Source organism: Danio aesculapii, chromosome 3 (assembly GCF_903798145.1).
Source record: "Danio aesculapii chromosome 3, fDanAes4.1, whole genome shotgun sequence".
NCBI lineage: Eukaryota > Metazoa > Chordata > Actinopteri > Cypriniformes > Danionidae > Danio > Danio aesculapii.
The window spans coordinates 43,482,076-43,496,476 of record NC_079437.1 but is presented as its reverse complement, the minus strand read 5'-3'; the positions used below and the strand labels follow the sequence as shown (position 1 = coordinate 43,496,476).

General features: G+C 33.2%; 3 protein-coding genes across 3 annotated transcripts; 1 reads left to right on the top strand and 2 right to left on the bottom strand.

Annotated features, from left to right (window-relative positions):
- Positions 1-4,941: 4,941 nt before the first annotated feature.
- On the bottom strand, positions 4,942-5,696 carry LOC130219535 (hemoglobin subunit alpha-1-like). Its single transcript, XM_056451964.1, has 3 exons — positions 5,559-5,696; positions 5,267-5,474; positions 4,942-5,183 (listed from the first exon to the last, which is right to left on the bottom strand). Exons 1-3 carry the CDS (start codon positions 5,651-5,653, stop codon positions 5,055-5,057), a joined length of 432 nt encoding a protein of 143 aa, XP_056307939.1. The 5' UTR covers positions 5,654-5,696; the 3' UTR covers positions 4,942-5,054.
- Positions 5,697-7,889: 2,193 nt separating this feature from the next.
- LOC130221519 (hemoglobin subunit beta-like) lies at positions 7,890-8,664 on the top strand. Its single transcript, XM_056454050.1, has 3 exons — positions 7,890-8,032; positions 8,133-8,355; positions 8,453-8,664. The coding sequence occupies exons 1-3, from the start codon at positions 7,941-7,943 to the stop codon at positions 8,579-8,581; spliced, it is 444 nt and encodes a 147-aa protein (XP_056310025.1). The 5' UTR covers positions 7,890-7,940; the 3' UTR covers positions 8,582-8,664.
- Positions 8,665-13,278: 4,614 nt separating this feature from the next.
- Positions 13,279-14,007, bottom strand: LOC130219527 (hemoglobin subunit alpha-1-like). Its single transcript, XM_056451953.1, has 3 exons — positions 13,872-14,007; positions 13,580-13,787; positions 13,279-13,496 (listed from the first exon to the last, which is right to left on the bottom strand). The coding sequence occupies exons 1-3, from the start codon at positions 13,964-13,966 to the stop codon at positions 13,368-13,370; spliced, it is 432 nt and encodes a 143-aa protein (XP_056307928.1). The 5' UTR covers positions 13,967-14,007; the 3' UTR covers positions 13,279-13,367.
- Positions 14,008-14,401: the final 394 nt, after the last annotated feature.

Here is a 14,401-nt window from a genome sequence, read left to right as displayed (position 1 = left end):
TACTCTTAACAAGCATTTCGCTATGTTTATTTAGAATTAACTATGAATAGAAAACACATTACAGTGCATGTGGCATTACTATACATTCATGCAGGATTTAAAAACAGTGACAGAAGCACTCAGTGAATGTATTTATTTTATCTGCATTTGACATCAGTCAAACATCATGTTGTATCGTATTATAAATTATTTCCTATTTTGACATATATTAGGATTAGTGAAATATGTAAATTAGCCTGTACGTTTTTTATATGTTTTTAAAAGTGGCAGTTTTATTTATTTAACACATGGAAAACTACTTGTACTTATAGGCCTATAGGATTTGAGTTTTTGGAGATGTGCTTTGCTTTTGTTTTCTGATTTTTTTTATTTGTTTTTTGTTTGTTTATTTTAAATTTACAGTTTGAGTTAACAACAAACTATGTCAATACTTGACATAACTGTCTTGAAACATGATTTTTTTTTAACAGTATTAAAAAAGTCATTTTTTTTTAAATAGGCATTTCATTTTATTTTCATTTTACAAGTTCCCTAGAGTTAAACAGTTGGCTTTTATCACAGCTTAATATATTCAGCCAGGATCTTCGGATTTGATGGGCTCACTATTAGCTAAGCATAAATCATTGAATAGGATTAGACTATCAGCATCTCGCTTTAAAATGAACAAATCTGTTTACATATTTTACCTTTTAAAATGCATATTTAGCCACAAAAAAGAAATATGTCATCATTTACTCAACCTGTACTTGTTACAAACTGATTTGTCTTTTTTCTTCTGTTGAATGCAAAGAAAGATATTTGAAGAAAACTGGAAACCTGTAATCATTGACTTCTATAGAATAGATTTTTTTTCCTTCTGTGGAACTAATATATACAGTTGAAGTCAGAATTATTAGCCCCCCTTTGAATTTATTTATTAATATATTAAATATTAATATTCCCAAATTATGTTTAACAGAGCAAGGAAGTTTTCAAAGCATGTCTGATCATATTTTTTCTTCGGAGAAAGTCTTATTTGTTTTATTTTGGCTAGAATAAAAGCAGTTTTTATTTTTAAAATCCATTTTAAGGTCAAAATTATTAGCCCCTTTAAGCTATTTTTTTCGATAGTCAACAGAACAAACCATCGTTATACAATAATTTGCCTAATTACCCTCACCTGCCTAGTTAACCTAATTAACTTAGTTAAGGCTTTAAATGTCACTTTAAGCTGTATAGAAGTGTCTTGAAAAATATCTAGTCAAATATTATTTACTGTCCATCATGGCAAAGATAAAAGAAATCAGTATATTAGAAATTATGTTTAGAAATGTGTTGAAAAAAACTTCTTTCCGTTAAACAGAAATTGGGTAAACAGGGGGGGCTAATAATTCTGACTTCAACTGTATATATATATATATATATATATATATAATATATATATATATATATTATATATATATATATATATATATATATATATATAATATATATACATATATACATATATACATATATAGATATATATATATAATATTATATATATATATATATATATATATATATATATATATATATATATATATATATACATACAGGGCTGCAGTGGGGCACAGTGGGTAGCACGATCGCCTTACAGTAAGAAGATCACTGGTCTCGGTCAGTTGGCGTTTTTGTGTGGAGATTGCATGCTCTCCGGTTCTCTGGTTTCCCCCACAGTCCAAAGACATGTGGTAAAGGTGAATTGGGTAAAGCTAAATTGTCTGTTGTGTAAGTGAGTGAATGAGTGTATATGTATGTTTCCCAGTGATGGGTTGCAGCTGGAAGGGCATCTGCTGTGTAAAACATGCTGGATAAGTTGGCGGTTCATTCATATATATATATATATATATATATATATATATATATATATCATATACTTAAAACATAATTTTAAAGTATGCAAAGAAAGTCATTAAAGTATGCGAAAGTCAATGTCTCTTTGATTCATTAGCTATATATATATAGCTAATGAATCAAAGAGACATTGACTTTGATTCATTATATATAGCTAATGAATCAAAGAGACATTGACTTTCGCATACTTTAATGACTTTCTTTGCATACTTTAAAATTTGAGTTTGGTGGGTATAGTACACCACCTTTTTATAGGACTACACCACTGTATATATATATATATATATATATATATAATATATATATATATATATATATATATATATAGTTTTCTCAAGCTTTGAGTGTAAAGTAAATTTCCGACTGTAATCCATAGGTACTTGTGTTTCTAAATGGCATAGCCCACGCGTGTTACATTCTGCAGCTCTGCATAGTTTAGGTTCTAACCCTAATTATATAAAAATTATTTAATGTTAACACACCTAATCAAACTAATTGAACACTTCAGGCTTGTTAAAAACCCACACACTCAGAAATAAAGATACAAAATCTCCCTGTCTCTGGGTACATCATGGGGTAGGCTACATTTTTATTCCAAACAGGTCGGTACATATTAACACCTAACATTTACAAATGTGTAGAAGCTACAGTACGTCACATAGTACCTTAAAGGTAAAAGTGAATAAAATGTGTACCCTAAAAACATTAATGTCCACAAACATGTACTTTTTGAAAAGGTGAGAGATTTGCTACCTTTATCTTTAAGTGTGCTATAGTGTGTTAAAGCAAAATGGGAACTAAACTGTGCAGGGCTGTGGACCTCACCTTTCAGGGATGGAGTTTGACAGCCCTGCCCCATTCCTTTCCAACTTTTTAACACTTTGAATTATTTCCTTAAAGCTTAGCATTATCTTTCTCACGAGTATTTTGGCTTCAAAGTAATTTTACAGTTCAGGTTTTACATCTTTAGATTGGCATTTGCTCTCCCTTCGTAGTGCACGCAGCAGTAGGCCTACTTCAGCTCCATTTTGAACGCAACAGAGGCAGCCGTAGACAAAAGCTATATAAGTGACCCATGATTTACAAGCGGAAATCTCCGTTACAGCTTAAAGCTTTTTGAAAACAAAACATATGGGCTAATGGTTTAAATTACTAGAATTCAAAAATATATATATCTGTAGATGGCATAGATAGGGTACAATATTTCTGCAGTGGTTTGAGTGTGTCAAAGTTGTGAAATAGACCCTTCAACTAAAAAAAACAATAGCCTCATAATAATAATAATAATAATAATAATAATAATAATAATAATAATAATAATAATAATAATAATAATAATAATTATATTATTATTATTATTATTATTATTATTATTATTATTATTTGTGGGCCTAAATATAAGCAACAAATAAATGAAGGTAGTTTTACATAATTATTTGACATATCTGATTTGTATATTTTGCTACGTGTAAGCGGTTTTATGTTTAGAATATAATATGGCATATATATCTTTAATAATATTTGTAAAATAATAGGCCATATACGTGCTTCAATTAATATGGAAAACGAATGCATGTTTTTACCAAAGTCATACTGGTTTAAAACGTCTATGCGTGTACCCATAGTTTTTGGGAATACCTGTCATTAGGCTACATCGTTCATTTCCCAAGTGCACAGTTCAACCGAGTTGTTGTTGTTGGCAAACGCATTCCTTTTTGACTTAATTTATGTCAGACATATACAAATGTCCACAGTCCCGATTTTTTAGAAGTAAATTCTTTCAGTTTTAATGAAAATACAAGTGTTCAGAAGTCATCTGTTGAAGAGTGCCTGCTTTGTCAAACTCAGTTCCTGAAGGGCCACAGCTCTGCACAGTTTATACTAGGTTTCACCCTAATTAAACACACCTGATCAAACTAATCGTGTCCTTCATGCTTGTTTGAAACCTACAGGTTAGCGTGTTGAAGCAGGGTTGGAACTAAAATGTGCAGGGCTGCGGCCCTCCAGGAACTGAGTGTGACACCCCCACTTTACAGGGTCTCTTTGATTCTTCATTCCTTCTGTTAAATTGTTTTTGTTTGCTGAGTGTCATAGCAAGGCAGAATAAAAAAAAGCAAAGAAGTTGTTATATGATCTTTCAGCAGTGTTTAACCAATAATTCTAGTGACTTTAATCTTGTATTATAAATATATGATGTTAATTTCACTGAATTGATATTAAAAATCATGTGGTTCTCCATACTGAGAGTCAGCAGTGCATTGGTCAGGTTATAAAAACACAATGAACATCTGAATCGCCCAAAACACACAGACATCAAGGATTAGATGAATATCAACCATTAACTTGATTCATACTGCAGTCCACCACAGCCAGAAATGTCTCATCATTGTTGAGATTCGTACGCTGACTCTTGATGTCTCTGTGTTTGAGTGATTCAATGTGCTTTTGAAACCAGACCAAAGTACAGTTAGCTCTTATTCAATTATCAGTAACGCACAGCATAAACATGTAGGCTACGTAAAATAGCAGATTCTAGAAAAAAGTTTTTAAATAAAATATATACTATTACAGTACATTTGTATATCACAAAACACTATTACAAACATTTAAATGAGCTGACCTGAACGAGCCTTTTCCCCTTTAGTTTCATTCAAAAAAATTTTAAACAAAAATGCGATTGTCTCTTTTTTTACAACTAACCAATCAATTAATGATTACTCATGAATGTTTACAAATAAATTCAGTTACTTAAGTTTACTTGACACCTCCAGCCTTTAGGTTTTTATGAATTAGATATGCTTGTTTGTTTAAAGTTTTAAGGTGTAAAGTTTTATTCTTGATTTTATTTTAAATACCAGAATGTATGGTAAGTCTTATAATATATTTGTGTCCACACTTTAACAGAATTATGTCCATATACAGGATTAAGTAGTCTATTTAAGCTTTAAATGTTAGACTGTACCACACCTGTCTTTAAAAGTTGCTGTATATCACGTAATGTCAACATGTTTTTAATTCAAAATTTCCTGACAAACAAAATAAAAATAAAAACGTACACCACAGGCCTTTAGTTAAAGCTTTTCAACATAATTTATTATTGTCTCAATACACGACAGAGGTTTTGTACAGGAGCACAGTGAAGTGTGTTTATCTACGAATTGCCGTGAGATTGTGTTGGTTTATCTGTACTTCTCAGACATGGCCAGAGCCAGAGCTGAGAGGAACTTGTCCATTGCAACATGAGCCTCAGGAGTGAAGTCGGCGGGGAACAGAGTGGCCAGAACCACGAGGATGTTGTGGGACAGAATCTACGGGAAAACACAACGAAACAAATTAGTTTACAGTCACTACGAAAGTATGAAACCTGAGAACAACTGTTCATTGCGCTCACCTTGAAATTGGCGGGGTCCACACGCAGCTGAAAAGCATGGAGCTCGCTGAGGTTCAGGAGTCCGGCGTTAAGGTCATCGATTTTGCTGACAGCCTCAGCAACGCCTCCCATCACAGTCTTGCCGTGTTTCCTCACTGGGGCAGAGCCTGGGCTCAGGTCTTTCCAGTGAGAGAAATAGGTCTTGGTCTGAGGGTAGACAATCAACATCCTAGGCAGAAACAAGACGTTCAGTAACAGGCTTGAAGAAAACACAATGTTTAAGCGTATAACAACACATTAAATAGCCGTATACCTGGAGAGAGCATCGTTTCCGATGTCGTCAGCCTTTCCAGCGATCTTGGCCCACAGGGCTTTGACGGCAGCTTTGTCTTTGGCAGTGAGACTCATTGTGGAAGGATGACTTTGCAGCAAACTTCTGTGTCTGCTGTCAGGAGGACAGGCTGTTTTATACTGCTCACAGGAAGAAGGGGCGCATCTGAGAGGCACACAGTAAAGCGACAGATGGGGCTCCTCCCAAACAGTCTGCAGACATGCTTATCTTACACCCAGTGTTTGAAGTAAGTTACTTCAAAAAAATAATTCATTATTAATCACATAATTAAAACATTATTTAAATTACTTTTCTGATGACTGATGAAGTTAAACAAGCAGTTTAACATAAGTCAGTTTAACATAATTTAAGAATGGACTTAATTTGATTCAGCTTAAAAGTTTAAGGCAACCAGGATTTTTTTTATAGTGTAATATAATTACTTGACTCAATACTCAAGTGGCTTAGTCCCATTCTCTGAATTTATATCGTCATGAACTAATTTCTCAGTTATTTTTTTCCTTAGGCATATGCAACTGTCTTGATAAATACAATTTCATTTAGTTGTAAAAATATAATTTATTATTATCATAATTATATTGTTTTTGTAGAGCAAAAAAATATGTCTATTACATAATACATATAAAAGCAGGCTATAAAGTAGCTGTAATAAATGGCCTTAAAATGAAAACTAATCCCTTACTTTACAACAAAGTGTTTTTATTACAATAACTCTTTACTTTATAATTAATTGCATGCAAAACTGCAGTATTGTTTTATGAATGCACCATACAGTCTGTCTATTTTACTAACAGTGTATAAAAATAATAACAGTCTTTTTCTATTATCTTCTGCTTATTTTTTAATCATATTTAATCCCTTTAGAGAGGGTGTAAATTATTGGAAAAAATAGATTTAATAAAAATGACATTATTTGAGGGTGTAACTGGAACTCGTGAAAGAAAATACATAAATAAGATGTTGGGGCTTGTGGCAGTACTTCGATCACACTAAATGATGGTGAATGTAAAATGGACCACATTTTAACAGTGCCAGAGCAGTTGAACGTGCAGTTACAAAGAACGTGCATCCATTTACACTCACAGAAAGAACATACAATAAGCGTTAAACTGTTTTACTCAGTTTAGTTTTTTAAAATTTGTCCTTTTTAACTGAATTTTAACAATTTGAACAATGTGTGAAACCATCCTTGCTGTTTTCAGTGTATTTTTGCAGGGTCTGCAAGGGTTTTCACATATGCCCTACATCAGTTAAAGAAAGACACACCCAAGACTAACCTCGTTAAACAAGAACTAGAAAAAGTAGATCATATGTTAAGGTTTAAAATAAAATTTTATACAGGACACATGTTTACATGTAGCCTATATGTTTTATCCTAAATTAATGGCATTGTGGAATTTCAGATATACGTACAGATAATTTTTTCAAATTCAAATTTGACTTAAGCAGCTATAATATCAAATACACTTCAGACAAGTTGAATCAAATTAACTCTAGGAGTCATTATAACTTAAATTACATTAAATTACATTAACTTACTTAAAACAGCTTGTATAGGCTATCTTAAAACATTATTAAGTTAGAAACAAGGTTAATACATAACATTAAACATAGCATCAAAACATAAAACATTATGTTGTTGTCATGATATATATATATATATATATATATATATATATATATATATATATATATATATATATATATATATATATATATATATATATATATATATATATATATATATATAAATATATATATATATAATCAGTTCTGCTTTGTGTGTATTATTGTGTGTAAAAAACATGACAGTAGAAAATAGTTGCAGGGATCTGAGAAAAAATAACCCTCTTAACTAAATGCTGAATCCAATGTATCGTTTCAAAATAACTTATATAAAAGTATTTTTAAACTGCTTTCATTAATTAAGAGTTCAGTCCATCTGAAATAAAAAAGGTTTATATCAGGTTGTGTTCAGCCTCGTTTGGTGGGTGTTAAAATATTCAAATCAAAAAAGTTTTTTTTTTCATTTATTTTTTTATTATGTTTCACCATGTAAAAGGCTGTCAGAATGTTTTTTCTATCATTAAATTGTATGATTGCATGATATTAGTAAAAAACTGTTTAGGCGCTGCCTTTGTAGATATTACAAGAGAAAATAAGCTGGTTGAGATATGCATCTTTTGGGTGTGCGCTTGAACCATCCCACAAACCCATCACCCAATAGCCTGTCAAGGGGTGTGGCGGTGAACCTCGTTTAAAAGTTCCACAATGAACTCTGTCTTCACAGCACTCTTCAGCTTCTGTTTAGGACACTTAGTCTGAACATCTAAAGTCGAAATCATGGTTGTGTGGACAGACTTCGAGAAGGCCACCATTCAAGATATCTTTGCCAAGGCTGACTATGACGTCATTGGTCCTCAGGCTTTGGCAAGGTAATGAGTCCCGGAGCTTACATTAACTTATATTCATAACATTAACTTAAGGCAGGAGACTGGTTTCGAGACAGGGCTCTAATAAATTTTGTTTTCATAGGTGTCTCATCGTGTACCCCTGGACCCAGCGGTACTTCGCCAAGTTTGGAAACCTCTACAATGCCGCTGCCATCTTGGGAAACCCCATGGTTGCTGCCCACGGTAAAACTGTGCTCCAGGGCCTGGAGCTGGCTGTGAAGAACATGGACAACATCAAGGCCACCTATGCTGATTTGAGTGTGCTGCACTCCGAAAAGCTCCACGTAGATCCCGACAACTTCAGGGTAAACTGGCATCCAGATTACAGATAATGTTTATAAGAAAGTCTTTAGGTATCCATGATGTGTGTCGATATAACCCTGCTCTTGTGTCCTTCCACAGCTTTTGGCTGATTGCTTGACCATCGTTGTTGCTGCTCAGATGGGTGCTGGTTTCACACCTGAAGTCCAGGCCGCTTTCCAGAAATTCATCGCAGTTGCGGTGTCCGCTCTGGGAAGACAGTACCACTAAATACAAACAGAGAGATTTAATGTTTCCACTAAAGAATGTGCTATTCTGAGTTGAAGCAAATAAATATTTCAGTTTACATTTTATCATGTGTCATCCTCTGTTTCTTGATTTGAAAACAAAATTCAAGCCTTGGTATGAGCTGTTTCCAACAGATAATTATTTGACATAATATGCAGTAAATTTGTGCCTATCCTAATCTCATTACCTCTTTTAGACAATTTGTAAATTTCACATGCAGAGTCTGTTTGATTCACTTGCAGAGTCTGTTTGAAAAAATGTATACAAAGAAGTAATCTGAGGTAAAAACAAATATTTGTATGTACAATAAAGTTTGATGAATCTGCTAGCAATTTATAAAGAAACTTTGTTAGTAACATAGTTTATATTCACCAAAAATCAACTGTCCATCCATGTCCACATCATGCAACAGTGGAGTCTGATTTCTGTAACCTGTAATATATCCTACTTGCAAAGTTTCTTATAGCCAGTTAAATGTCTGTTGAAGGAGCAGTATCAGCAGATATTAAGCAGACAGTCTACTAATACTCAACTGGACCATTAAAATAAAGTGTTATCGGTGCAATTTCTTGTGTGCTGTAAAGAAATCAGTTCTACCTAAAACCATGTTGTTCTAAATGTTGATATAATATTCAATATGAAGTAGAACAAGGGTGAACTCTATGAACTCTATGTGAACTTTATGATTTGCTCATATTGCTTTTGCTAATATGTTTCTATATATGAGTTACAACTATTATTATATGATTTATTCCAATTATATTATAATATCATTGTTTTTAATAATTGAGCTGATATAAATAGCATAACGTCATTAAAACCCTTCTCAAATTCCCATGCTGTCAGCTGTGGCCTAATGTATCATTTTACTCCTTTGTTGCATGGTGTTCATGCTGTATGTGGACTGTTTAATCATGTTTGGATGGATTTCAATTCTTTTGGTTAAAAATTGTTTTGACTAAAATAATTATTATCTCTTCTGCATTGTTTGATCTGGTCTCTCACATCTTTTCACAGTACCTCACAGATTCTGAGTTTTAGATTGGGGTAGTTTGCTGCCCAGTCAAGCACAAGGATACTATGGTCCTTAAACCAGGTATTACTTATTTTGGCATTGTGGGCAGGTGTCAAGTCCTGCTGGAAAATCAGCATCTCCAGCTGGTCAGCAGAGGGAAGCATGAAATAGATGGCCACAATGACATTGGACCTGATAAACACAGTGGACCAAAATGAGATGACATGCTCCTCAAACCACCACTGACTCTGAATACTTTACACTGGATCTCAAGCAAATTAGATTTTGAGCCTCTCCATGCTCTGGAACATCTGGAAATTGGAAAAGAGGAACTTTGGCTTACTGAGAACAGTCCAGTCCTTTCTTCTTCTTAGCCCAGGTAAGATACCTCTGACATGGTCTCATGCTGACCAGCTTTATGGAGATGCTGATTTATTTTCCAGCAGGACTTGGCACTTGACCACACACCAAAAGGACCATGGTCTCCTATTATTATTATTATTATTATTATTATTATTATTATTATTATTATTATTATTATTATTATTATATTATTATTAGGTCTTAGGGTTTCATTAGCTTTAATCATCAAAATTAAAAGAAATAAACACTTGAAATATATCAGTATGACATCTATATAATATATGAGTTTCCTTATTTTAAAATTTAATTTTTGAAATATATCAACTTTCAATGAAGTTCATTTAGATGTACCAATAACCTGTTGGTTGGGTTTGTCTGTATTTTACAAAATTTTCAGTTAAAACAAACATACAAAATAATCTGTACCATGCACTGAAAGAGTACAACGCTCAGACAGAAGGAGATGATTACATTAAAAGAAACACATGTGTGATGTATCACAAACATTAAATAAGTGTGAATGAGTTACAGAATTAGGTTAAGGCTTTCAAAGAGAAAATGTATTCACAGAAATAATATACTGTTTTTACCCTTACTACACTACAAGAGAAAGTGGGTCTTACATGGGTCTATACTCTCAAAATTCACACAAATGAGATCCTAAAAGGCCAAAAATAGTGCTGAAATCTAATGCTGACTTCAAATCAAAGTTAAGGGTGTAGATCATAGGTCTCAAACTCGATTCCTGGAGGGCCGCAGCTCTGCACAGTTTTGCTCCAACACTAATCAAACACAGCTGATCCTCAAGACTACTAGAGTCTGTTAAGCAGGTGTAAATTGGAGGTGGTTGGGGCTAAACATTGAAGAGCTGTGGCCCTCCAGGAATTTAGTTTCAGACCATTGGTAAAGATCAATAAGTCTTTTCCCCCAACACTATAAGATTGTAAAAAATATCCTGGTTGCCTTAAATTTTTAAGCTGAATCAAATTAACCTTATGAGTCCATTGAACTTATATTATGTTAAACTGACTTAAAACGGCTTGCAAACTTATAAAATGAAGTTAGAACATGATTAATTTAGCTTAATAAGTTACAATGAACTAAAAACATATGCTGTCAGAACTACTTGTTCATATAATTTGTTACAGTGAACTTTTCACTTTCAGCACAAGCCATCATACATGACATGGCAGAATTTGATGTGAAGTTGGCAAAATTGCTAACTGAGAGTTGGTGTATGGTTTAATTACATATGTATATAGAATTCTGAGAGAAAAATATATAAAATATGTTTGTATGCAATATTTTGAATTAAATATTGCATGTATGACATATTTTAATTATGTGAAATCCAAATACGAACTTGTATGTCATATCTTTAATTTGCATACATTGCCATATATCAGATTTCTACACTGTAAAAAATGCAGGGTTCCACACAATTCATTTATGTCCCAACACAAATTGATTAAGTTACTTTTAACAATTTTATATGGATTAAACATAAAAAAAAATTCCTAATGAAATCTCAAGAATTGTGTTGTTTCAGCTCATTTTAAACAAGTACTTTGAAGGAGCAAAAAAAATCTATTTTGAGTGTATGTAGGATATAAAGTAGACTGAGGATAGTTTTCTTATGACCCTTTTCTCTATATCTTTGAGATTTTTTAATATGTTTGAAATAAGATTCAAACCATTTGAAAATGTCTGCTATTAAATGACATAGGTGACATGTTTGCAGCACAAACAGAAAATATACAATTCACCTCAATAGTCTGGGTTAGTTTGAACACCCTGGGGTAAGAAGTAACAATTATTTCCACTGGGGTGAGATGTAACACTTTAAAATAAGATAATGTCCCAAAATTAATTTGAATGCTACTTATTAAACACTTCAGTATTAAACACTCAGGCATGTGTGGCTGAGTTACAAAGATGAATAAAATTTGTAAATGTGCACCAGGTTCAACAACTGAACACTTTGTGCAGGTTTCATGAGGCCAAGGATGACAGGTCAAACACTGAACACAAACTACTTAAGCTTTAAGGGCTTTCTCTTTCAAGATATAGAATTACTGAAATGAAAACATTTACAATTAAATTTGCTTGGGTTGGTGGTAAACCTTCATTGATGTTACAACTAACCAAGAGTTTTGTTGTTACAACTTATCCAGAGTCTTATAGCTCACCTTACAGCCAACAGCTAAAACATCACCAATAACAAAAAAAAAAAAAAAAAAAAAAAAAAAAAAAAAAAAAAAACATTAAAAAACCAGACACTCAACATAATTTAACTTTGAATGGTTTAACTTCAAATCAGGCATTGCTTTCCTAAAAATTACTGAAATAAAAATGTAGGCCTAGTTTTCCCCCTCTAACATCTGCTTTGTTTGCCACAGAATTCTACTTTTTCATTAGTGGAATGAGCATGTATAAAGTAAATCAACTATACCCGGTCTCCGCTATAAGCGAACTCTAAGAGATCTAAAACTCTTAGTTAAAGTGTCGCATCTTCTGCAATTAATGTTAAAATGTTAAATATATACTTACAAATTTAATTTAATTTAATTTAATTTAATTTAATTTAATTTAATTTAATTTAATTTAATTTAATTAATTTAATTTAATTTAATTTAATTTGGTCATAGCGCAAATACAGACATTTTTGAAGTCAAAGTACGCGTTCACGGTTTAGGTAGCCTACAATTAAACGTGTTCGATGGCAATTATTTTATTACATACAATTGTTTTGGTGTTGAGGTTCAGTAAACATAGGCTATACTTTCATACTTCACCACAATACAATAATTTCATTGTTTATTTTAATATTAAAAGTAGCTAGACCACGGGAACTCAGCTACCACAGACAACATTTTGAATCTTTGAATTAATGGATTTATTTTTTATAAATAAATATAATAATATAAATATAAATAATTTTTATAGATTTATATCGTTTTAAATTATGACAATTCCAGTTAAATTAGTCAATGTTAGCCTACTTTTTTCACTGCCTCAAATTATAAGGTTATTAACACGGTTTATATGCCTTTTTAAAGGTTTTAAATTAGAGTACATTATTTGCTAGGTTTACTTGTATGAGTTGGTTTGATTTGGTTTACTTGTATATATTTTTTTGTAATTAAACTGCTCAAAGTAAGAATGCAAGATACAATAATATACATTTTCATATTTGAAAAGTGTTTTTCTGCAATACTGCCACAATTTTTTCCACGACTTTTCCTCACATTAATTACAGACATGTTTAAGACTTGCAAAAAACACAACAAAGACGTGTAAATGTTTTTTTAATAATCATTTATTGCATCACAATAAGACGGAATGTTCGTCTGGTTTGACGCGGTTCGACAGGAGCACAGTGAAGTGTTTTTATCTGTACTTCTCAGACATGGCTAGAGCCAGAGCTGAGAGGAATTTGTCCATTGCAACATGAGCCTCAGGAGTGAAGTCGGCGGGGAACAGAGTGGCCAGAACCACGAGGATGTTGTGGGACAGAATCTACGGGAAAACACAACAAAACAAATTAGATTATAGCCACTAAGAAAGTATGAAACCTGAGAACAAATGTTCATTGCGCTCACCTTGAAATTAGCGGGGTCCACACGCAGCTGGAAAGCATGAAGCTCGCTGAGGTTCAGGAGTCCGGCGTTAAGGTCATCGATTTTGCTGACAGCCTCAGCAACGCCTCCCATCACAGTCTTGCCGTGTTTCCTCACTGGGGCAGATCCTGGGCTCAAGTCTTTCCAGTGAGAGAAATAGGTCTTGGTCTGAGGGTAGACAATCAACATCCTAGGCAGAAACAAGACTTTCAGTAACAGGCTTGAAGAAAACACAATGTTTAAGCGTATAACAACACATTAAATAGCCGTATACCTGGAGAGAGCATCGTTTCCGATGTCGTCAGCCTTTCCAGCGATCTTGGCCCACAGGGCTTTGACGGCAGCTTTGTCTTTGGCAGTGAGACTCATTGTGGAAGGATGACTTTACAGCAAACTTCTGTGTCTGCTGTCAGGGGGACGGGCTGTTTTATACAGCTCACAGGAAGATACACCCAAGATCCTCTTCACACCCAAAGATGACTTATCAAACTTTGGGAAATTGCCAACGTTAACTCGTGATACAGCTCACTTTGCAAGCTTGTCTTTATTCATTACATTGAGCAATTGTCCAGTTGATGGTTCGTTCAATAATCAATCATACGTGGGCTATTTTTGTTATGAAACACAGAAGTTACTTCTGTAGCCTACAGCGGTACCTGTTTTGTGTTAAATAGTTGGTTGGAGCTTACTTGGTTCCTGCACATCCACAGAAATACCATCTGCTAAAGCTCTTCACTTTATTATTTCCGTATTTGACACTTGATCTGTTCGTTTTCCCTTTCTCTGCAGCATTTTCTTTCTTTC

Bases quoted from the DNA above. Each gene is read 5' to 3' on its own strand.
- LOC130219535 (XM_056451964.1), bottom strand. From the start codon at position 5,653: ATGAGTCTCACTGCCAAAGACAAAGCTGCCGTCAAAGCCCTGTGGGCC. The intron at 5,475-5,558 runs GTATACGGCTAT...GTTTCTGCCTAG, and splicing joins GGAAACGATGCTCTCTCCAG to GATGTTGATTGTCTACCCTC. The intron at 5,184-5,266 runs GTGAGCGCAATG...GTTTTCCCGTAG, and splicing joins TGGACCCCGCCAATTTCAAG to ATTCTGTCCCACAACATCCT.
- LOC130221519 (XM_056454050.1), top strand. From the start codon at position 7,941: ATGGTTGTGTGGACAGACTTCGAGAAGGCCACCATTCAAGATATCTTT. The intron at 8,033-8,132 runs GTAATGAGTCCC...TTGTTTTCATAG, and splicing joins GGTCCTCAGGCTTTGGCAAG to GTGTCTCATCGTGTACCCCT. The intron at 8,356-8,452 runs GTAAACTGGCAT...GTCCTTCCACAG, and splicing joins TAGATCCCGACAACTTCAGG to CTTTTGGCTGATTGCTTGAC.
- LOC130219527 (XM_056451953.1), bottom strand. From the start codon at position 13,966: ATGAGTCTCACTGCCAAAGACAAAGCTGCCGTCAAAGCCCTGTGGGCC. The intron at 13,788-13,871 runs GTATACGGCTAT...GTTTCTGCCTAG, and splicing joins GGAAACGATGCTCTCTCCAG to GATGTTGATTGTCTACCCTC. The intron at 13,497-13,579 runs GTGAGCGCAATG...GTTTTCCCGTAG, and splicing joins TGGACCCCGCTAATTTCAAG to ATTCTGTCCCACAACATCCT.